Source organism: Typopeltis vanoorti, chromosome 14 (assembly GCF_054136105.1).
Source record: "Typopeltis vanoorti isolate ZY-2024b chromosome 14, IOZ_Tvanoo_1.0, whole genome shotgun sequence".
NCBI lineage: Eukaryota > Metazoa > Arthropoda > Arachnida > Uropygi > Thelyphonidae > Typopeltis > Typopeltis vanoorti.
The window spans coordinates 72,051,093-72,077,193 of NC_143562.1; the positions used below are offsets into that span (position 1 = coordinate 72,051,093).

General features: G+C 34.2%; 1 protein-coding gene across 1 annotated transcript; it reads left to right on the plus strand.

Moving 5' to 3' along the window:
* Positions 1 to 6,396: 6,396 nt before the first annotated feature.
* LOC150099642 (uncharacterized) lies at positions 6,397 to 24,335 on the plus strand. Its single transcript, XM_090404183.1, has 6 exons — positions 6,397 to 6,603; positions 7,123 to 7,178; positions 12,754 to 12,861; positions 18,753 to 18,788; positions 22,940 to 22,978; positions 24,081 to 24,335. Exons 1-6 carry the CDS (start codon positions 6,501 to 6,503, stop codon positions 24,123 to 24,125), a joined length of 387 nt encoding a protein of 128 aa, XP_090260309.1. The 5' UTR covers positions 6,397 to 6,500; the 3' UTR covers positions 24,126 to 24,335.
* Positions 24,336 to 26,101: the final 1,766 nt, after the last annotated feature.

The following is a 26,101-nucleotide window of genomic DNA, read 5'->3' on the forward strand; positions in this document are numbered from 1 at the left end:
AGTTTACCCACCTTTACTATGAGTTGCACCACCCTTAGACTTGAACTATGTTCAGGCGCAAAGTTAATGCGTTTCAATGCGTGCACTCTCTATATATATATATTATATATATATATATATATATATATATGTATGTATAGCTTTTTTTTTAGTTAACTTATCTGAGGATGTCACCGGTACTGTTTTATGGTTTGGTTGCTGAGTTGGAAGTAGGCTGATGTTCAATAGGTCTGATATTCGCCACAACTGCAGGATGAGAAATTCATTCACACGCTACTCCAAACACGCACCACCCACACTCTCACATTCACGCGCGTGCGTGCACACACACACACGAATCAAGATAATATTTTAGCCTAGCTGCATTGTGACATAAGTGTTTAGGTTTTATAATAATCTTTTAGCACAGTTTATTATCTTTCAAAGAAATTACATGAGTGTAGGGTACATTTTGTTACATATTATTAAAATTATTATGATTAGGACAATGTAATACCATAATTAATGTTAAAATTAATAGTAATCTTAACAAAACCAATTATGATTTTATAGTTTTACATTAACACATTTAAACAGCTATTTTTGCATTTTGTCATTTACATTTTACTTTTACAATTTATTTTTACTCACAATTCACATTAACAATTATTTTTTGTTAGCATACAATGGATAATATTAAATGCATTCATTTCAAAAGAATGATTAAAATAAAAATAAAAAATTGACAACAACAATGAACAATGTAACATTACGATTTTACAACTTTAGAATTCTGTACTAACCATTTGTAAAATTTGGTACGTCACTTTGCTTTAACGTTTTACTACCTCTTGGGGAATAGGATCTATTTTATAATATTTAGGCAACAGTGTATTATTTCTTACGTTTCACTCTTCACTATTAAAAACTTTAAAATTTGCATAATGTGGAATTCACATAACCGAATAACAACATTTAGTATTCGTTTCCAAATATAGTTCACATATTAGTTAATATGGTTTCATCCTGCATTTTACATTTTATTTATTTATTTCCCTTTTTAATTTGACAACGTGTTATCATTATCATACTGCTAATTGCATTTAGACAATTCCCATAGTATAGTTCCGGTTTAGCAGAGAATGTTAAATAATAATCATTATTATTATTATCCTCCTCATCATCCTTATCGTTATCGATTAAGGTATTGTAACTTGGAAGTTAATTGTACTGATTGGCTAATTACGATTATTTGATAAAGCTATGGTAATCCTGTCTACTTAGAAGCTAGGGTTAGCCTTTATGAAGGGAGCGCACTTATCATATTCTATTAAAGTTTGGTATTTTTTTATGGGTGGAAAGAAGGCGTTCGGTGCTAGTGAAAATAGGTGTGAGTTATACATTAATTGTGTTGGTATGTTTTCTACAGGTTGTGTTTTAACTGTTCTGAAATTGTGTTCTGTAATTGCCTATGTGTTTTAAATTTTGTGGTAGGTTGTTGAGTAGCATGGGTATGAGATGGGATCTCACTGCATAACTATATATGTTATTAAAGATCTAGGGATGTAAACAGTTGTGGTGATTCCTGTTATGCGATATGTGTCTCTGTGGTGCGGTGTCAGCTGATTGCTGATATATCTGCCCTCGTGTGGTGAGATTATGAACGTCGTTAATGTATAAAAGGTTAGGTGATAATATAGTGCCTTGTGGGACTCGTGTTTTATCTGTATAGCCATACTGTTATGTTTACCTATTTTTTTCACTTGTGTTCTGTTTGAGAGAGTTTCTAAACCAAATATGCAGTGTTCCTCTTATTCAGGCTGAATGTAGTTTGATCAGCAGTATGTCATGTTCAAGTGTATCAAAGGCTTTAGTTAAGTCAATCAGTGCGAACATAAGGACAGCGAACTCGTTTTTATCAAGAGCAATGTTTATGGCCTCAGCAATATCTTCCAATTAGGTTATAATGTTGGACTTTTGTAAACAGTTCTATGCATAGTTTCTTTCGCTATGTTTGTAAATTGGCATAATTATCGCAGTTTATAATTATTGTGGAATAATACCAGTGTTGAATATTATGTTCACGATTCTCAGAAGTATAGGATTTATTTGTCCAAATTGTGTTATAAGGTCTGTGAGTCTTATTTTATCTATTTCTAGTGTGGTCTTTGTTTTTAGCTATTAGAGCACTTCCTCCAATTCCCCTTCAGTGGCACACCCAGAATTGGCAGGCCAAGGGGCCCTGCACCCCAAACAAATAGTTAAAAAAGCACTACAAAATTTTCCAAAAATATTTTCCTAATTAAAATTGATTTATTTAAATTTCTTTGTGTCTTATCTTCTATTTCTATACTACTTATGAATTAGCTCTCATTGCCGATGCTCAGTCATAGGTTGTATGCGATACGTAGTGTGTATTCTAAAATCATCTACTCAATTCGTCCCCCCAAATATTAAATCCTGAGTGCGCTACTGGTGGAAATTATCAGTTGATTTTGCACTGGTAATTTTTTCCTAATCGTTCGTAGATATAAATATATATATATTTTTTTGAGTTGTGTGATAGTCTATGTGAAGAAGCAGTGGAATAGGTCTGCTAGTTCCTTTTGGTTCATAACCTGACCAAAGCTTTTTCAATGAAATCTTGTGGTGAAGTTTTCTTTTTTCTAGTTAGTATTTTGTTACGCATAGCCCATTTTTTAAAATATTTTCATTACTTCATTATTTCATCATATTCCATAAATGGTTAAGAGTAGTACATCTTTTTTGCCCTACGAATTTTTGTGGTTAGTTGATTTGTGACGTTTTAGTCTTTTCCATAGAGTTTCCTTTACAGTAATAGTTAAGAATGTCGCCATTTACCCATGGATTTTATTGTCGGTTTGTCGCCTCGTTTGTGTAGGCTTTGTTGCTCTTTTGTATATTTCTGTGAACATTAGTTGGAATTTATCATATAAAGGTGCACGATCATTTATTTCAAGTAGACAATTCCAGTCTGTATTTTTTACAAGGCTACAATGCTTTTTAATATGATCGAGTTTTGTTGACTTTTGTAATGGTGGGATGGGGTAGAGTTAACGTGATGAAACGAAGTTGAGACAATGTAGTGATCTGCAATTTTAATACTAATTACTGATGATGTATGTGATGCACATATATGTATGGATGCGAGTCCGTGCGTTGTTATGGTCATGCATGATTGTTTTAGTGAAATGCTGAATATTTTTTCTTGTTGGGAAGTTTATGCTAGTGTTTACGTTGTACCGGCTTAGCATATCAAGGTATGTGTTAGTGGTTGATGAAGCATGGTCATGAGTATTTTTGTTATTGTCTCCTATTAGGATGAGCCGATGCGTTGTATGGTATTCAGTGTTACTTAACCATGATTCTAATACATGCAGATAGCTGAGTGCATTTTTATCTGAAGATCGGTATATTATGTTTATCATGTATTTGATATTATATTTGTCGTTATTTTTGATTTCCAATATTAGTCTTTCCACGTGTCCAAAATGACTTTGTTTTTCAGTCGTCTTCTATTTTTCTTTGATAAATACCATTACTCCACTTCCGTTTGGTCTACATAAGTTGAAGGACTGGGAGTTACTGATGATGTATGCAGTTGGTTTCAATATCATTTATTTCAACTTCACTTAAGGAATAGTACGTCTATATTTATCACGGGCTAGTTGAACAGTATTATCAGTGTAATCCAGTGTTTCTTTATACTTCTTATGTATTTGTAAAAGACAGTGAAGTCGGTATTAGCGGTAATGTTGTCGGTCCATTTCTTCAAACAAACAACGACATTAAGGTTTATATTTTCTTACTGGATATGTTCGAATACATTTGAGATTTCCATGATATGGTTTATAAAATAATTTTGAACCTTGTTCTTAAGGATGGGGAGAGTTTAAATATTATATTGGTAGGCTGCATATAGTCTTGCAATTATATAAACTCGAGTGCTTCATTCTTTCTCGATAAAGAAAGAATGTATCACTCGTAAATATCTGTGAATCCTTAGTCCACAAGAACTTGTAGTTTTACTCTGTTTTTGTCTTCCTTGTTTGGTATAAAAGATTTTTGAAGTATGGAGTCCTATGTTCAGATATACAAATTGCTGTTTGGAGTTTCCTATCAGTTAGGATCGATGTTGTCAGCCTTGATTTCTTTCTTGCTGCAAGAATCCGGTCTCTTAGACTTTTTCTGGTAAAACGAGCAATGATTGATGGTGGTCTCTGTTTTTTGTGGGCTTCGGTTAATAGAGGCGATGTCTGTGGTTGTGACTGGAATGACAGTTTTGCTGCCGATCAGTTGCACTATGTTGCTTAAATCTCCTGTCTGTTCTTTTGGTATTCCCTCAATTTGAAATTCTTTTTTTTCGTTCTTTCTGTACTATGTGCTCGATTTGCCACTTGAGGGTGTTTGCCACTTTCCGCAATTCTTCATTTGCGCGCTTGAGGTTTTCTTGCGCTTCTATCGCTACCGTTAGTTTCGTCTTTATGTCTCACACAGTTCCTGGCATTTCTGCAAGGGTCACATTATTGTAATGTATATAATTATTATACTGCTCGAATTTTTTGTTAATTTGTTCCATGTGTGTATTTAGCAAGTCATTAACCAAGAGTTTGAATCAATCTAATTTATCTGTAATTTTAGTATGAGGAAGGGATTTACATTGGTCTGCGTCGTTGCACTGGCTTGGTGTCTGTTCTTTGTTTTTCATGGTCTCACGGCATTATGGGTTTCTCAAATCTCTTTGTTTTCCATATGTCTCTGATATTCCGGAACACTGGTAGTGTAGTCTTCAATCACAACCAGAGCAATGCGACCCATCCCCTTCATCGATTAATGGATTGGTACATTTGTTACAAGGCATTTTGATTAGTATCCTTCGATGTTCTCAGTGTTTGGACTTTCTTCCACTGAACAACTGTAGCGTGTGTGTTAAAATGGCGGCGCGTTTTGTTCTTTGCTCGTTGGTGGCCACAGTCCTCTTTGTCTAAGACTTTCATCAACCACAATTTGGATTCTATGAATACTTAGCCGATTGCGATGAATATACATCTCTCTCTCTCTCTCTCTCTCTCTCTCTCTCTCTCTCTCTCTCTCTCTCTCTCTCTCTCTCTCTCTCTCTCTCTCTCTCTCTTCAGCGTGACATGTAGAATTACTTTGCACACTTAAATTAAACACCTGAATTAAAACCACTTTCAAACTATAAAAACTGGAGCTGGGATATCAGCGTGCGTTCACTGGCATTCTTACACAGCGCCCTGGATAAGTATACATACTACGTATAAGTGTGTGTAATAATAATAATAATAATAATAATAATAATAATAATAATAATAATAATAATAATAATAATAATAATAATAATAAGCCGGCCTAGTTTGCTGAGTGATTAGTGTATCCACTCTCCAGCCAAAAGGCTGTGGGTTCGAATCCCACCATGGGCATGGATGTTTGTGATTGTCTCTGAAAATACTAGTGGTGGTCTGTACATGGCGTTGGTGTAGTTGTAGTTTGTTGTAGTTGGTGTAGTGAGTGGTGAGGACGGAGAGGTGTAGAGTAGTTGCCCTCCCTCGATGAGTTATTGGACTCCCTGCAGGTATCCTGCAATAATAATAATAATAATAATAATAATAATAATAATAATAAATATAAACCCGCTCGTTTATTGTTTATTGAAACTTTACTGTTATTTCTAATATTTGAAAATTGATCAAACGATAAACTCATTCTTTTGTGCCTCCCAGAGCGTTTAAATTTTCACTTTTGAAACTTTACATGAGTACAATAATTACACAGTAGTACAGAACTATTATTAATTCTTTTGCATTCCAATATAATATTATCGCACTCGAATCGTCTTAGACGGCTTGCTAACCCATGTCTATTGAAACAAACGTTTACAGAGCCCTTTCATCTCACGTTAGCAGGAATGAAAATTTTGATCTCCAAACTCCATAAAGTTGTCAAAATAATGTGAGAGATGAGATATCCAGCAGAGCTTGTCTATCATTTTAAATATAAAACTCTATAAATAATCTGAGTTTGCAGTTATTTGATTGCAAAGGAAATTGGGCCCAACATATGCATAAATTAGGATCACATATAATAATGTGGGCAGAATAACCAACGGTTTTAGGAAAGATGGCATAATAAATCAAACGAAAGTATTACATTGTAGGTGATGTTGTTTAAATAAGACGTATTACTGGTTGATGTCACAAATACACAAAAAAAATCCGATTCATATATGACGTCAATATTACACAGAATCCGTGTCTTGTTTGCCCTTTTGATATCTTGTGTTTATACTAGATTTCGCCATAACACAGATATGCCTTTATTCACGTCAATTAGTTCTAAGAAGTTTCAATTAGATAAGCGAAGATGATAACGGAGGAGTTTTGCTTCTTTCACCGTTTAGAATAAATACGGAGACAAGTTCGATGAACATTATTTCGCTCACTGTATTTCTACTAAACTTGATTTAATTTCTAATTGAGAGAATGGGATTCAATATCATCAGATTATGTTTTGTTTTGGCGTGTGCTATGCTGGAAGCGACTAGGCCATCAACTGGTGGAATTATAATAACTGATCCGATCTGTTGTAAGTACCCGTACGAATTTCATTACAACATAATACTAATAATTATTACACTATAACGCGCAGAGTTAAAAATATAACTAATAATTAGCATATTAGTATTATTTTATATTACGAATAGGACTGTTGTCACATAAAATATTCTGAGGATTCTCTCTGATATAAACTAATACAGCAGAGTTATACTAAAAATATGCTTTCAGATTTAATGTTGATCGCGCTCGCTGTCTTTTTCTATTAGTATTAATCCACTCACTGCTTCTAAGGGAGACTATGTTTAGAATATTTAACCTATATCAGTTTTGTAAGTTTCATATACTTCGATTTGTTTTCCTCCAGTTTTCTGGGTATTTAATTGTGCAAGACCATCGAAATTTTCAAATATTGCATAAATATAAGAGTATCAGAATTACATGCTAACATTTATTCTCTCTCTCTCTCTCTCTCTCTCTCTATCTTTCTCTTCTTTCTTTATTAACCCTTAGTGAAAGCGAGTAAAGAGTGATCTACATTTCTTTTTAGTAACTGAAAGCACTAAACAAAGAATTGCTGGTTGTGTTGAGCTGTATACAGGAGAGGTAAGTAAATGAATTTCCATAACATATTGAAACTAGAGAGAGAGAGAGAGAGAGAGAGAGAGAGAGAGAAACAGTGTGAGAGACCAAATTCCAATTATGATATCATTCAAAATCTAGAATATAGTTTAAAATATTTGACACATATTTGATGCCGATGTTTCGTTTTCCTTACATATGTGAACATGCTTTCAGTAATCTTTTGTATGGTTTCACCCATTTAGGCTGTAATTCTCTCAAAGATTAAGAGAGCGAAGGGTCTGACACCTTAGTTAAAATGCATGGCGTTTACTAGAGATAAATCATGCTATTCAATAATAAATATAGTTATGAGTTCAAGGACGGAGCTGAAGATCATCTACTGCATAAACTATTTCATAAAAATCATCTGCAAACTATCAGAATTTTCAAAAGTCCACTAAACTTAGACTAACATCGTCTTGGGTAAATTGGTACTTATAATAAATATTGAAAATTTGCGTAATAAGACATAAGTTTTATAATCTTCTATATGAATTTTCAAAACCTGTTTTACTTAATGCGATAAGCAAGGTTAACTTGCTTCAGTTAAAAAATCCAAGCACATCATATCATTGTATCAACAGTTTTATGGACCGTACATTTTGCAGAAGTATCTTCCGTAATTCAGTTGGTTTTGCTATGCTTTTGAGCCGGAAAGACCATCATTCGAATCCAGTCAAGAACACGAATCTGTATGAAGATTATTTGTTTGATCTAATACGAATTTTGCAGGGTGTTTGTATTCCGGAAATCCGACTCTGCATCCCGCTACCAAGCAAACTTCCAAACTATAGCACTCGCAAATTGCTAACAAAGTATACTTTTAAGCATAGAGCTAACCACCTTAATCTAGAACGTAGATGCATAATTACAGCCCTGTCATGACGTTCATAAAGGAGTACTGCATGATGTGCTTTAACGTTTACTCTTGGGTGTCTCTAGAACATTTTAAAATTATTTAAATTAATAATATGAGAAGGTCAAATGTTCAGTCTCTCGAAATGCAGTTTTGTTTAGATATCCTTAATGATGTCTTCATTATATTATATTATTATTATTCATATTATTATTATTATATAAGACCTCCAAGGAGTCAAGTACTCATCGAGGGAGGCTGTAAATTACCGAATCCAGTTTTCATACCTATCCTTGAAATCATTCCCACTAGATGCACTCACTACCCGTAAGGGCAAATTGCTCCACTCACTCACTGCTCTCTGGGAGAAAAACCTAGCTCTTAACCCTTTCTTGACTGAACACAACCTTAACTTCCATGGATGTCCCCATGTTCTTTCCCCGCCTTCCATATAACGAAAAATTTCATCAGCTGAAATCCTCTGACACCCATTCAAACGTTTATAGACCTCTATGATATCACTCCTCTTTCTCCTGTTAGCCAGAGTCTGTAATCCACATACTCGAAATCATTCCTCAAAATTCCATAATCCAGATATAATCTTTGTAACTCTTCTTTGCACCCTTTCCACAGCTTCTTTATCCCCTTGGAACCCGGGAGACCAAATCTGTACACAGTAATCCAAGTGTGGTCTTATCAAAGCCTTATAAAGAAGCAAAATTACTTCTATATCCTTACATGTCAAAGTTCGCTTCAACATATCAGTTATCTTCTGAGTTGTATTTGCAACTTTTGCTATGTGACCTTTGAACTTTAAATTCTTATCCATCAATACACCAAGATTCCTTGCCTCTTCAGTTTCTTCTAGCATACACCGCTAATATAATATGCCGCTGGAACTCTAATCACGCCAAAGTGCACAGCTTTACACTTACTAACATTAAACTGACAGCCATTTTCGTTAGCCCGGATTTCCAGTCTATTCAAATCATTTTGTAATTTCTGAATTTTAGTAGCATTCCTGATTTCCCTGCCTATCTTCGTTTCATCAACAAACAATTGCAAATCTGATGATATACCCTGCTTGATGTTATTAATGTATAGATTGAACAATAATGGCCCAAGGATTGAACCCTGAGGTACACCACTGGTTACCTTAAATCGGCAGCTTTACGATCACTGTATATACCACTTTTTGATATCTGTCTGTCAACCATCCCCTGATCCAGGTCAATAGGTTATGTTTTAGTCGCATATTCTCCAGTTTACACAACAGCCTGTCGTGTGGTATCCTATCAAATGCCTTAGAAAAATCCAACATTATCATAGTGTAGCCATTCCTTTTATCCAACCGGGCCGTAACATTGTTATAAAATATGATCATATTGCTAAAACATGACCTTTCTTTAGTAAACCCATGCTGTTCCCTGCATAGTATAGAATGCTTGTATACCCATTTCTGTATACGAGTTCTACCATCTTCTCTAAAATCTTCACTACCACAACAGAGATAGTAATAGTTCGGTAGTTAGACACAACAATTTTTGCACCACCCTTGTACAATGGAACTATATTACATTCCTTCCATTCCTGTGGTATCATTCCTGAGCTGAGAATCAAATTATACAAATGTTTGAAAGGCCTAGTCAATTCAGCTGAACATTCCTTTAACAAACGGGCAGATATTCCATCTGTTCCTATTGACAAATTCTTATCCAGGTTATGCAAGAGCTCTTCAGCCTCTTTTCCAAGAACCCGTAACTCTTCATCTAACGTAGCAGTAGCACCATGCACCACGGTGCATAAACCTGGTTGATATATCTTAGCAAAGTGAGCACTCATTAACGGAACAACCTTTTTAACTTCCTACAATCGTGTACGATCTGCATTCAATAAAGTTATTCTTCCACATTCATTCTTTCTTTTGCTTGAGACATAAAGATAAAATTATTTTGGGTTGCCTTTAGCTTGCATGGGCAATTTTGTTTCATACTCCGTTTTAGCTTTTCTCACAACACTCGTTACCTTTCTGGCCTGAGCTTTATACATTTCATAACTCCTCTCACTCTTATTCTCACGATATTCTTTCCAAATCAACCTCTTCTTGTGGATCTCTAGCTTAATAAGGCTGCACATCCATTTCACTCCCAATCTATTTATTCTTCGAACACTAGAGATACATTCAGATACCGCCGCATTCAAGCACTTTTTCAAAGATTCCCATGCATTGCTGACATTTTTTCCATTCAGTAACTGATACTATGGGACCAAAGATAGTATTCTTCTAAGTTAATCATAATTTCCAGCTTTGTAATTCAGCATGTAGCCTGATTTAATAGGAGCTTCAATACAAGCAGATACTTCTCAAGAAAGAACAGCATGATTACTTTCACCAATTGGTGGTAAAATAGCCATATCATTAACAGAGATCCCCTTCTGATGCTCTGAGCAAATCACACTCTTTGACCTCGAGTTCCTTCTTTCACATGCTGCTCGAGAAAGTTATCTCGCAACAATTCAATAAATTCCTGTTCTTTCTGATCATGAGATTTCTCTTCTACCCATATATATTTAACAACACAAGGGAAATTAGTCGGAATATCTGAAAATCTGATATATTGCTTAAAACAATTATCTATCGTTTACATGCGAAAATTAAGTAACTGTAAAAATCTGGATTCATGCTGATGTTACTGCAATATCTATTCTTTCCCAGTTTAATTATGTAAGTTTCAATGGAAACAAAAAAACTGATAGGAATTATAAGTGGAGTGGCCTGAGCATTCTACCATTGTATAATCAATCTGGAATCATTCAGAGAGTTTATAGCAGATGACAGTGACCATGAACTACGAACTTCATGGATTATTGAAGTTCTACTTCATATTCTTATAAAAGGGTCTCAAGATTATATATTATCTCTAACGATTCCACTTATTACTAAAGGGTTATTACTATAACTCTGCCAATTATTGCTATAGTACTGTGGCATCTGTTATAAACCACTGCCATCGGTTTTATTCGCCCATCAAATTTATTTTTTTGTTTTAATATTTTGTGTGTTAGCGTTTGTATTTGAACTGTTAAATTAATGAGGGCAATTATGATGAACAGTGCACATAGAAGTATTCATAGAATGATCAGTTAGTCGATGCTTCTTTGAGGGTCATCAAAAGGTATTCGTGTCTCGAATATTATTAATCAAAATAACTATCCTTTTTCGTATAGAATATAGCATTTTAGGGAGCTCTTAGGGACATCACTACCGATATGAGTATAATATGCAATTGCCGGAGATTTCTGATTTGTATAGAGTTATGAGATACTTGAGTTAAAGTGACACCTCAGCGGAAGAGAAGATGTATTTTTTCGGAGGCACAGAAGATAATATTTGTAATATGTTTGTGCCAAGAGATATTTGTGGTAAATTTTACCTCAAGAAGATAAATCTAATCTTGAATGAAAATTTCTATGTTTAAAGAAGAAAGACTGGTTCAGAAGAGGGGTCTTCCTTTTGTAAAATAAAGCAGAGATGTGCTTTTGCCAGCATTGTAATTGAGGGGATTATCTAAATCCCAGTTTTGAATGTTTTGAAAACTAGAAGTCAAGATAATAGAGTTTACAGTTCTAGATAAGGTTTAGGTTGTAGTGAGTTATGCATATTTTACACATTGATTTTTCAAATTAAAAATAATGCAATAGGCTATCTTCCCAAAACTCTTCATTTCATTCACACTAAGCTGGGTAACACTTCTATTATACACAAGGAAGAAATCAGTTGAGTTAAAGAACAGAGCGAAGTACCGCCCACCATAAATGAACTGTTAGAAGAGGAGCTATTGCCCATCACTCGGATTGAGCCTGAGTCATAAAGCTAAGAAAATATTTACAGAAATCCAGAGCGCACCAAATGATAAGAGTTTAGTTAATAGACATTTGTGCTAAATTACATCAAAGTCTTGGAAATGTCAAGGACACTCCGTGGAGATTCTCTAAACGTTTCCTGGGAATTTGTCCAGGAATGGGAGATGTTATACATAGATCCCTCATTGCGGATTGTTAGTGATTGATTACATAGTAACTTTGTAACTAGTTTAGTGGCTTCAAATCAGTATAGCAGTGTTTGTTCTTCCTATTGCCTTAGAAACTGAAATTAAAATTGATTTATCTTTTTCGAAGTAATTTTTCACATATCTGCGAAAATAATCTTTTCTTTTCTTTTTTTGAAATAAAAGGAAGAAAGAAATATTCAAGAATAAACCACATCGAGAAAGATGGTATATTTAAGATTAAAAATTATCATACACCAGAGTTGACGAAGATTGGATTCTGAAAATTTAGATTTTTTTTTCTAATGAAAATGCTTCAAAGGCCGTCAGATAAAAACACTTTTTGCTTTCATTTCAGGCTATTTGATTTGAATAGAAATTCTGTTAAACTAAATTCAGTGTTAGGTGTTAGTTATTAAAATATTTGTACAGGTGAAATAAAATTACACACAGAATATATATTAACTGATACCACATCGTGTTTATGAAATTAATTTCTTACCATGTATGAATTTAAATTTCAAAGAGTTTATGCATCTTATAATGGTTTGGGAAACTAGGCTAAGAAAATAGTTCGTTTTTAGACTACTAAAATATCATTAGCATTTTTAATAAATTGGATTCATATATAATAAGAGTAATTTATTTTCAGATAAGAGAAAGTATAGGGCACTGCCTCTCCTTACACTTTCCAGAGAGTGAAGACAGATATTTGGAATATGTGAACGGTTATTGTAATTCGAATCCGACGTCACACAATGTAAGTTTTGTAATAACATTTGGCAAGAAGAGTTTTATATAAATTTGTATTTCTTGTTTCGTAAAAAATGAATTGTTGTAATATGAAATGTAAATATATCTTTAATAATAATATGAAGAAAATAAGAAATATACATTCTAAATTGAAATAAATTGATTTGTAAAATGTGTTATTGAGATGAAAAACCGGGATGCGAGCGTCATGGCAAGTGAATCAAAGTGAAGAGCGATGAACATGCTAATTTCAATCAGATAATTTATGTTTCATACAACGCTTCTAAAGCAATTCTACTTATCAGATATTTCAGCCAGTAATCTTATCTAAGTAGGTAACAATCATGATCGTTCGCTGGAAAATCAAAGGTTCGAGCAAGAGCTGTTCTCGGGATGGTGAGATCTTAGACGTTTAGAATGTGGTAAACAAATTTTTATCCCTCGACATATGCTTGCCTCATATGTATAGTTTTGGCTTTTGATTAAACAACCACGTCATAAGTTTGTAGAGAAATCGAATTTAATGATATAGTTATCAACATAACCGATGTAGATTCAAAATGTTGCGACTAGGAGATAATCAGAATGTGGGATTTTCTAAAAATCTCCAGGAAATGAACGTGTAAAATTTCTTTACAAAAAGCTAAATGAAATGTTTCTGTGCGAAAGATTATTATAGAACTTCCTTCAATCAAGTAGATATTTGTAAATATACAAGAAAATATTTTGAACCAGTTGGTTTCGAATACTAATATTGTTAGTTAATTACTAAATTAGTTTTATTAAGCATATTATTTAAATTAACTTTTCTTACTTTAGTTTAGAGAAAGTCCTACGTTTATTATTATTTATTATTTATTTATTATGTATTATTATTTAGACAAAATGTGGACAATGTGTTATGTTAGTTCATAGAAAGAATACATTAGTTAAACTATAACAAAAAATATCTACACATATTAACATTCAGACAAGATAATTGATGGCATATCCTTAGGGTTTATAGAGTGATTTTCGTCTTACATCTAGCAGTAATGATCCGATAAGTTAGAAATACTGTGAGAGACAAAATACCAAAGTGTTATTTGAAATACAAAATATTAAAATGAATTAAGACAGACTAAAGATTCGAACTTTCCTGCCAGACTCCGACAGAGAGAGAGAGAGAGAGAGAGAGAGAGAGAGGCTAACTAAATCATTCTCTGTAGAGAGAACTGATGTAAAGATTGTGGTCACCTACTATTGTCATGATTTGAATGACAGAAGGATTTATATAATGCTGACGTACTTAAATGAAGTTGGAGTCTTTGGAGTCAGCAGTCTTCTGCGATATTTTTTCGCTGAGGGTGCGGATGTGCAATGTCAGGAATCGGGTGTGCTCTCTTATAAACTCTCAGTCGCATACTTATGAAACAGCCCCCCCTCCCACACACACACATGGATATACGGACACTAGTCTCCCGATGAACAATATCGAATGAAATAGTTAATCGAAGATATAAGGTAAATATTGGCATCAGGGAATTCTACAGGGTCTACATACTAATGACACAAGTATCAGGAACAAGTGGGATCAGTTCTTTGCATTGGTTCGTGCAATTCCGAAAGCCGCTACAGCATTTAAGACTTGGCTAAAAATATATAATGTAGTCAGAAGGATAAAATGTGAACGGTGTAGCATTTTCAAGGAGAATAAAGACGATATGGCAAAGAAATGCTACTTTGGATTAAATCCGATGAATTGGTGACAGAGTAAAGTACGGCAGAATCGAGAGGATGTCAGTTCAGTTCTTTAGAAATTGAACTTATACAGTTACCTGAAGCCATATGTGATGGAAATTTCTCGGTGTATGAAATTTTTGGATCTTTTCATAGGATCAGAACAATTATCGACATTGCTTACGACTGGGGAGAGTGATCATGTGGTCTTCATTCTTACTGTAGTCAAACACTTGGCGGATTAATGCGTTAGGGGCAATTGTTGCATTTACAAAGAATTTCCATGCCCCTTTCACATGGGAAGGTTTTGATCTCAGGGTTACTGGCTTCTCATTGAGGATGTATATTTCCAAGAACTTCAGTTTTGTATGATATTCTTAAACATTTGTTTTGGATTATTGGTAATCCAAATTTTGAATCTAGCTGTCTACGATGATTCAGTAAGCTTCAGCTGCGATGCCCTGTTGCCCTATCCCGCTTTTTAACATCAATTATTCACGTCTTGAAGCACTGTTCCAGTTCCTAGACTGCATTTAACAGTTTTTCGGTTGCTAGTGTAGGTGGAAGATCGTCTTACTATCGGTCCATCGTGAGGAATGGTGTTTTTTAGACAATATTTGTTTAATAAAAAGCTGACTACTACCTGGTGCGTCCCCAGGTGGCGGATCGGGGAACAGCCTTCAATGGAGGTTAGCTGCGATATAAGCAGAGCAATCTGGCGAATAAGCAACCGTGGACCAACAGCGACTGAGCTATCAGGGCGTGGGGGAGCAGAAGTGGTAACTCTGTCTCACTTAAAACCTCACAAAGCCCAATGACAACTCGGTGACATGGCGAGTAGTGCCGCCATTAAATAAGTACCTACTGGGGTCACCGCCCCTGACATTGGGAAGCAGCATTGTGAGTACTGACACAAGGTTGAAGCCAAATGATGACGGAAAAGCTTGTGATCAGAGATTTTCAGATGGCAATATGATTATATTGTGTACGTCTGTAATACTGCGGAGCAGAAAGCAAATGGAGAAACTACTGCTCTACCTTATCTCCAGAACAACCACCATGGCGAGCAAACCCTTACAATTGGCCCCAAGTTCCCGGCGTCCCTAAAATGGGACAGTGGTGCGAAGAATCTCCGGGCTCAAAATGGTGTCCACTTTTAAAATTGCAACTTGGAATGTCAGAACTCTGTATGAAGCTGGCAAATTAAGAAATGCCACAAGCGAAATGAAGAGGCTGGGCATCCGGATTTTGGGAATTTGCGAGACAAGATGGCCAGGATCTGGAAAGTGTCAACAAGATAATATGACAATGTATTACTCTGGGAATGATGAGAACAAACATCGACATGGTGTAGCTGTAATAGTAGATGAAGAAATCAATAAATCAGTACTAAATTGGATTCCATTTTCTGAAAGGATAATGCTGTTACAACCTAAGGGAAACCCCGTTAACATAAATATCATCCAAGCTTATGCACCCACAGCTGACAAAAGTGAAGAAGATGTTGAAGAGTTTTATGAACACCTAAAAGAGATTAAAAACCTAACAAAGAAACATGATATAAACATAGTGATGGGTGACTTCAATGCAAAAGTGGGAAGAGGGGGTGATGGAGAAATTGTTGGCGAACATGGCTTAGGCACCAGAAATGACAGAGGAGATCGCCTAGTCCAATTCTGTCAGGAGGAAGATCTAACAATAGCAAATACCTGGTTTAAACTTCCACCCAGAAGACTGTACACTTGGAAATCGCCTCAAGATAACCAACATAATATTGTCAGAAATCAAATTGATTATATACTGATAAATAAAAGATTCCACAGTAGTATAAAGAGTGCAAAGACTTATCCTGGAGCAGATATCTCATCAGACCACAATCCCATAGTTGCAGAAATACGTCTTAGATTAAAATCAGCTAAAAAATCACAAAAGAAGAAAAAGAAAATTGATGTAGAAAAACTGAAAGACCCGAACATAAATAAAAGTGCCAAGACACAGCTTAACCTGCGATTACAACAGATTAACATAGAAGAAAATAAAAGTGTCGAATCTCTTTGGAACAGCTTAAAGAATGCCATCGTAACAACAAGTATTGAAGAAGTAGGTTATGAGAATAATATAAAACAACAGGAATGGATGACAGATGAGATTCTTTCTCTTATTGATACAAGAAGAATGTATAAAAACAAAGACCTAGCCAGGTATACAGAAGCACATAACATCATCAAGAAAAAAATAAAAGACGCCAAGGAAAATTGGATGAAAAATTTATGTACTGAAATTGAACTGCTTCAGAAACAACATGATAATTTCAATCTGTATAAGAAAATCAACGAAATTTCCGGAAAACTGAGGAAAAAGCAAATAGTGTCTCTAAGAGACGAAAATGGAAAAATAGTTCTAGAAGAAGAGAATAAAGCACAGATTTGGATAAAATATGTAACAGAACTTTTCAATGATACTAGACAGAAGCCTATAAATATAAAAGATAACATTCAAGGACCAGCAATCCTGAAATGCGAAATAGAGAATGCTATACAAACAAGTAAAACAGGAAAGGCTAGTGGACCAGATGGTGTGCAAACAGAATTTTTAAAATTAATCGAACCAGATAACATCAAACTTCTTGAAAAACTATTTAATAAAATATATGAAAGTGATAAATTTCCATCAGATTGGCTCAAATCTACATTTATCACTATCCCAAAGAAACCCAAAGCGAATTCCTGTGGTGACCTCAGACTTATTAGTATAATGAGCCAAACATTAAAAATATTTTTGAAAGTAATTCAGAATCGCATTTATAGAAAAAGTGAAGAAACTCTAAGTGAAACACAATTCGGCTTTCGGAATGGTTTTGGTACTAGAGAGGTCCTTTTCTGTACCCAAATATTGATACAAAAATGCATAGAAAAACAGAAATCTGTCTTTATGTGTTTCATAGATTTTGAAAAAGCATTCGACAAAGTCAGACACACCAACTTAATAGAAATCCTTCAACAAATAAGGCTAGACGAACAAGACATAAGACTAATAACAAATCTGTATTGGAATCAGTCAGCTACCGTTCAATTAGACAACATTACCACCAGTGATATTAACATCAAAAGAGGAGTGAGACAAGGATGTGTGCTCTCACCACTCCTGTTCAACATATATGCAGAGGTAATCTTTAAAAAAGCATTGGAAGAATGTCCAGAGGGAATCACAATAAATTGAAAGATTGTTAACAACCTACGATAAGCAGATGACACCGTGCTAATTGCAGATAACATTATGGATCTCCAAAAACTCGTTGACAGAGTATACATAGAAAGCCAAAGAATGGGAATAAATATAAACATCAACAAGACAAAATACATGATCATCAGCATACATCCAGCCTCATCAATGAAACTGACACTCAATGGGAAAAATATTGATCAAGTGTCAATATATAAATATCTTGGTTGCTGGCTTAATGAACGGTGGGATCCAGAAATAGATATAAAGACAAGGATTGAAGTTGCACGGCAGTCCTTCATGAAAATGTGAACACTATTCTGCAATAAAGACCTAAACATGGAAGTCAGAAGCTGAATGCTGAAATGCTACGTGTGGTCTATTCTGCTCTATGGAGTTGAAACATGGACACTGAAGGCGACAACCATCAAGAAAATCGAAGCCTTTGAGATGTGGCTATACAGAAGAATGCTAAAGATATCATGGACAGAAAAAATTACCAATGAAGATGTCTTAAAACCCATTGGCAAAGCTAAACATCTTGTACAAATAATCAAGAAACGAAAAACATCATATCTTGGACACATCATGAGAAACAGCAAATACCAACTTCTACAAACTATTTTGGTAGGAAGAATTGATGGCAAAGGAACTAGAGGAAGAAAAAGAATATCATGGTTTGACAATATCAAGACGTGGACAGGAAAGAGCAGTGTACAACTGCTCAGATTAACACAAGATCGCAGTTTGTTCGCCAAGATGGTCGCTGACCTTCGATAGAAGATAGCACAATAAGAAGAAGGTGATATATTTGTATCAAATGTTTATAGTTCCTAGAAAAATAACTTTACTGATAACGATATTCTTTGTTTATGAGTATTATTCGCATTCAGAAATCAGTTATAATGTCAATATTCAGTAACTGTTTTCTTATAAAAGAAAGGGTTTTTATTTTAGGTTAACATGTGTATTTCGGAGAGATACAAGCAACATGTAAGTATGTTTTGGATAGTCTGGAAGTTTATTTAAAAAAGAAAATAATAATAATTTGTGGAGCTATAAATTATAACCAGATATGATATTGTTAACATGAATATTATTATATAATCATATGTAAACATGACAATAGTATAATGACTAAATCAGGTATCATGTAACAGGTATATATATATAGACAGAAAGATTAGCAAAACATGTGTTCTCTGTCAGGTTGGCAGCAAAACGACCCAGAGGAAGTCCAAGGTAGAGGTGGATTGATACGGTGCCTTAGACGATAGAAATATAAGATCTGATAAGGTTGGAGTCTTGACAAGTAACAGACTGATTTGGAGGAAAATTGTATATAGGAAGTTAGTAATGATGTAATTTTTCTCATGTAGTACTATCATATCCTGTACACCCCTTGAGGGTACAAGGCAGGAATTTGATGATGATGATATATATAGCACAATTAGTTTCGTCTTGGAATTCATAATATGATGGAAGTACCAAAAAACATTTCTGAAATTATAAATTTATATATTAAAGCGTTAACCTATTAACATTTTAAGCTGTTTTGTGTATCTCATCATTGTTTGTGTGCTCATGCCTTCAAGGTCTCGAAAACACCAAAATGTGATAGCAGCGCAATGAAACGATTATATATAGTTGATGTGCGCGAAGGTTTCCGTAGTTGTTCAGTAGTTCGAGAGATAGATTCCGGTATTGAGACCACGTTTCAGTACCGGAATGTTTCAATTTTTTAAAAGATTAAATTCATAGTCCATTAGATGTTTCTAATGGACTATGAAGTTAATCTTTTTAAGTTATGTTTAACTTTTTATACACCAATGCGCCTGATGATGTGAGTCATACGACTTACGAAACTTGTCGGGTTTTCACGTATCCTGTTCGTATTTAATAAACATGTGGTCTCAATACAGGAAGCTATCTCTCGATTAAAGCTGATGTTATTGTTTAGATGGACTGGATTGAGGACGATTTCTTTGGATTCGACAATTCTTTCCAGAATCGTTATGGTATCAAAATATCTTCTGTTTCCTGCAGATAAGTGTAACCTACTCTCATCCTGCATGCTGGAGAATTCTACCGCCGTACAAACAACCATCTAAGAACAACTACAGTGTTCACTAGAAATAGTTAATTGTCTTTTCGTTCACTTCTTCCTTTAATCCCTCAATTATATGGTATATAATTAATAAAAGGTGAAAGAAGAGCGCGAAACAGACAGATAGGGCAGCTATTAAGACGTGCATATGATTGGTGCGGTATAAACAAAAGATCGCGAGACACAAACACAAAAGCCATTGCATTACCTCTGGTTACTTTCGATATCAAGAAACCATCTATAAACAAAACCAAGGTCTAAGGATGGTCAATCATTTATCCCCTATTCTTGCAAACATTTATTTAGAGGATTTTGAAACAAACGCTATATCATCCTTCTCGTTTAAACCTAAACTTTGGAAACGTTATGTGGATGACATTTTTATTACTTGAAGCCAGGGCCGCAATTCTCTCATGGATTTTCTTAATCATCTCAATAATCAACATCCTAATATAAAATTCACAGCTGAACTTGAATATGAAAATTCCCTATCTTTCTTGGATATAAAACTGTCCCGCTGCTCTGGAAAATTTAGAATTTCTATGTATAGAAATCCTACACACACTAATAAATATCTTCATAGTCAGTCCCATCGTTTTCTTCCACAAAAACTTGGAACTATTTCTACCTTAGGACACAGAGCACGTTCTCTTCTAAATGACCCGGATGAACTATAAAAAAGAACTTAATTACCTCACATATGTCTTTAGAAAAAATGGATATTCTGATAGAATCATTAAAAAATTCCTTCTAGATCCTCCTAACCACCGCAATGAAGAAATAAATAACCAATATTAAGGGTAATATCTCTATCCCATACATCAGTGCAGTTTCTCAAAACTTAGCTGGAGTTCTAAAAGAAATACAACATCAGGACTTTATTTACTACACTTCCAAATATCCGCTCTCTACTAAGCCATCCGAAGCCTCATCATAATAATCTGAAATATCCTGGCGTGTACAAGATATGGTGTGACTGTAATATCCCTTATTTTGGTCAAACAGATAAATCTATTGAATTACGTATAGAGGAGCATAAGAGAGACATCTCTTACAAAGGAATACGCGCCAGTGCCTTGTCTAGTCGTGTTCTTTTCTCAAACAATCCTGATGATGAACACCAGGGTCATTCAATCTGCTGGGATAGATCCAAAAACATCTTTCGTTGCCATGATGAGTTTGAAAAAAAAATTGTGGAGTCCAGAGAAATCATCCTTAATCATGAACATTTAAATAACAATTTCAGCTACAACCTCCCAGATAGCCATTCTGCCTCCCAGATAGCCATTCAGTACAGGCGTTCACGAGAGACTGCAGCACGCACTCACCAAACGATGCCACGATTGAAAGGACAACTTAAATGTAACTGTAGCGTTTTTCATGTTAATCATGTTCTGCAATTTTTTCTATGTTTCTCAGTTTTTAAGCTTCAGTGTTTTTAACGTTTCATTTTTTAAAAGACATCTGAAGAAGGTTGACAAAAGCCGAAACTAGTAGTGTGTTATACCATTAAAATCTTATAATTATTCTCGATTTCAGCATTATATATATATATATATATATATATATATATATATATATATATATTCAGAATTAATTTTTACTCGGTTGAAATATTAAAAAAAGCGTTTTATAATATTTATAATATATATAAATATCTTCATATATTTATATATATAAAGATATTTATAACAGTCATTATAAATATTATAATGACTGTTACCTCGGTAACAGTCATTAAAGCTTATATATATGTGTGTGTGTGTGTGTGTGTGTGTGTGTGTGTGTGTGTGTGTGTGTGTGTGTGTGTGTGTGTGTGTGTGTGTGTGTGTGTGTGTGTGTGTGTGTGTGTGTGTGTGTGTGTGTGTGTGTGTGTGTGTGTGTGTGTGTGTGTGTGTGTGTGTGTGTGTGTGTGTGTGTGTGTGTGTGTGTGTGTGATCATAGGCTTTCATTCGGTTGTTGTGATACATTTCAAAACATAGATTTAATGACTTAAAAACCGAAATAACTTATAAAGTTCTTAATGAGAATAATACAACTAATTTCGGTTTATAACAGCCTTCCTCAGGTATTCATAAAGGAAAAGAATAGTAATAAACATTGAATTATCTAAAAAAATGGAAATTACAGATAAAAATTGCCACACATAATTGATACATAAAAAACGTTGTATTTTTACAAGTTGTTCTAACAGGCGTGCCATTGTTTATTGCAAGTGTGCGTGCAGGCTCTCGTGAACGCCGATATTGAATAACTGCAGCATGGCTATCTGGGATGTTATAACTCAAATTGTTGTTTAAGTGGACAGAGTTCAGCAGGATTTCCCTTGATTCTACAATTTTTCTTTCAACCTCATCATCACAGCGAAAAATATGTTCTGTTCTATCCCTGCAAATGGAGTGGCTTTATTAGTCATCATTAGGATTATTTGAAAAAAGAACATGACTGGATAGCGCAGTTGCATGTGATCTTTTGTAAGAGATGTCTCTCTTATGCTCTTCTATCCGTTGTTCAATAGATTTGTTAGTTTGTCCAAAATAATATATATATATATATATATATATATTGCATTTTTATATACATATATATACATTTTTTGCTGTGAATATGGAAAGGAATACAGGAAAAATACTCAAACAAATGAGACTTTTATAAGGAATAGACTATGATTAACATTCATTTAAATCCGATTATTTCACATAACATATCACATATCATGGAGCAATGATATGAATTTTCAAATTGTTGCCTATTTTCTCGGTTATATTGTTGTAGATTATTTCAACTTCATACTGTATAATAATATGACTATTTTAGTGTATGTTTTGTCACGATGTGTAGTGAGTGCGTTTTAAAAAAATAAAAAAATAAAACTGTTTGACCGTGAAAATAAACGAATTTTAGTGGAACGAGAATGTCATGATTTAGCAATGATAACGATATCCATATTATGATAGAGTCATTTTATAATTTCCTCATGATTTTCTTCTGCCTGTGCTTAGAAACCGTTTGGTTTATTTTTCTTTCTCTATTTCAGGACTATGATGTATTTATGAGGGACGCCCATGAAGCAACGGTAAACTAATTTAAAATTTCCTAATTTATTTGATTATAATTATAAAAAGATTAGCACACAATAAAGGTAAACTAACTTCTTTATTAATAAAATGATTTTATTTACAGGATAGAAATATTGCATTTTATCAGTACATGGATCATTAAAACTACGGGAAAAAATTAACCATGCTAGAAACATCCAGTCAGATACTTTAGCAATTTTCAATTGATACCAGCAGGCGGACTCTAATATCGGGAATGTTCACCTTTGGATTTGATTACTTACTTCATCCTTTGAGGGAGGCTCTCCATCAATGTGCGCCAGACATCAGGTGGAATTTGTCTTCATTTCTCTATCAAAGCAGCACTGAGTTCAGCGACAGATTTATAACGTGCTGCTCTCGACCTGAATAGTCGCTCCAATTCGTCCTGCATACATTCGATGTTTAGAGGTCAGGAATCTGTGGAGGCCAGGGCAGTGGTTTAACACCCATCTGTTTATACAATTCTATAACAGCTGTAATAGCTATGTGGCATGGGGCATTGTCGTTCTGACAGTCACACCAGTGCGTTTCATAAAAACTCCAGAGTGTAGGCAGCATCTGATTATTCAGAACATGCTTTGTAATAGACGTTTCTTGCTTGCAATAGGTGTTATTTACCGAAATTTGTGAACCTATCTAGTATGCTGAAGTTGGATTATGAATGACCAGCTCTTGCTACATACAGGAACATCTACTTTGTATTCATAAAAATGGACTATGAACTTTCATGCATACAATGGAGAGGTTTCATGTTATCAGTTATTTACTGGTGAGTTGGAAGTTATTTGTTGGATTATCATTCTCACAGTGCACCCTGTTTTGCTAGATCTATGATCACTTAGTTCTTGAAGTGCGCGCTTATAATGCAATTTACATTAAACAAGATTTCTGCATTCCGAAAGAATTGGTCAACATATTTTATGAATTATTCGGATATCATTTTATTTATATTTCACAGCCATTACTCGTATGTTTATTATACTGTATTTTCAGTACAATTTCGTAATTCATCGATGCTCTGTATAAAATATCTTCAGAAAATGAGGAATATACATGTATTTTATTTTATTTTTTTAGGCCTGCTTCGATGATTTTTTCAGGGAATTCCCCCGCGCTCACTAACTGAACAAACATTCCAGTAGCCACAAATCAGAGTCTTATTGAAAGGTTGACCAGGACTGAAACGGATAACAGATCCGACTTCAAAAATTATGACTTCATCTGAATGTATTCTCAATATAATAAAAATGCAGAGAGATAATTTTCAAATCTTGGTAAAATTAGCTGTAATTATAATAATTACTAAGCATTAGTAAATAATGTGATTTGCTACTTGTTGATTTATTTTTAATTTCGAAGGTAATTTTATACAGTTTGAAATTCTTGTTGTTTCCTGAGTATTGGAAATATTCCGAGCTGTTTCCTCACTTATCTATGGAATAATAAGCTAAATATATCGCAAATATTCGACACGTTAAAGTATTAGAAAGTGCTCACTACATCACAAGGAAGATCACAAAATAAAGATCAGAACTGTGAACCTGATGAATAAATGAAACAGTTATGTTTCATACAAATCAAAATTCCATTAAAATGTTTGCAGAGAAAATATACTAAATGGTAACATTTTGTTCTCTTAGCAAAGGCGTTGTGTATTATGTTTTGCATTGTAATTTTCAATTATTATATTAACGAAGAAATCGTTTTCTAATAAAATGAGACCCGGTTGCTGGATGTGCAAGGGAACTTAAAATATTCCATGTTTGGTATCTAGAGATTACAAAAATATCATTGAAATATAAACATGCATAAAATTGAAGAAAAAAAATACTTATCTCTACAAAAGTGCTAATGCCCTTTAGGTTTATAAACTTTCCTGGAAAAGAATCAGAAAAATAGCCGAAATCATCTTTGAGTTTCCAGAAATATTAATTTAAACCAAAATCTTCCCTACTTTAATTTTTTATTTTCATTCAAAATCTTTCTGAAAAAATTCTTCGTAAATATCAAACTTTGAAAATAATTTATAGCAATTTAATAAGACAGTTGCAAAAATATATGCTGAATAGGTTTTATTGTATTCGGAATATTTAATTCAGTTTAATTTCTATATGCAGATGAATAGAAATTTGCAGAAGAGATCTGCTGGAGCACCAACCATACCCAAATTGAACATTTATATAAACTCCCAACATTAATAGTTGCGAGATTATATAAATGCGTAAAGTTTGAATGTTTGTGGTTGTATCCCATCAAATACTCGAATTTTTTAAGCCAAACTAACGTGGTATCAGTTTTCGCACACGCACACACACGAGTACGCTCGGACGTGCGTGGAATCGTTTCTCTATTTATCTTGACTTTTGTGGTATCGAAAAAGAAAACTGGAGGTATATAAAATCGCCTGAAAGAGCTTGCACAGTACTTTTTCTAAGCGTGAGTAATTTACTCCATAGTTTCATAGTTCTACATTTCCTCTGGAGGAAAACCTTCTAGTATCTTTCCTCCACCATAGGGAAGAAAAGTTCCTAGTTGTCGTTAGATATTGTCGGCTTCTTTCAGCTCTTTAAATACTTATGTTACGACTCTGGGCTCCTCCAATCCCGGTGTTGTATCGTAGCTTCTGCTCAATCAAGTTTATCGTCCTATGATTCTCTCTCGTTAGTATTTAACTAGTTGTAGACTGATATATCATCCTAACATAAAGAAAATGTGTATTATTACTGCGCCACTCTATGTTCTGCATTACATGAGCAAATTTGATAAATCAACCTTCAACTGTACCAGGTTATTATAAAGCTGATTTTAGGCCGAGGTTCTCACTACTAAGCAAAGATCCCGCTTTCAGTTCGAAATATTTAATAAGCGGTTCAGTGAAATAAAATCTGGCAAACTCTAGATCGATCTTAGATAAGAAATAAAAAATAAAAAAACATTTAATGCAGTGTCACATATAATTACATCATAACACAATCTTCCAACAGGGGCATTACAATTAAACGAATATAAAACTCTCATTAAGATACTAGTACACTATTCAGCTGAGCTTCAAATTTATAATTAAAAACTATATTAACTGATCTTATTCTTCTTGTTAC

What these genes read in the sequence shown, in the direction of transcription:
- LOC150099642 (XM_090404183.1), top strand. Translation starts at nt 6,501, where the DNA reads ATGGGATTCAATATCATCAGATTATGTTTTGTTTTGGCGTGTGCTATG. An exon ending in TTGAGCTGTATACAGGAGAG is followed by an intron (nt 7,179 to 12,753) that starts GTAAGTAAATGA and finishes ATTTATTTTCAG; the next exon opens with ATAAGAGAAAGTATAGGGCA. An exon ending in GGGACGCCCATGAAGCAACG is followed by an intron (nt 22,979 to 24,080) that starts GTAAACTAATTT and finishes TTATTTTTTTAG; the next exon opens with GCCTGCTTCGATGATTTTTT.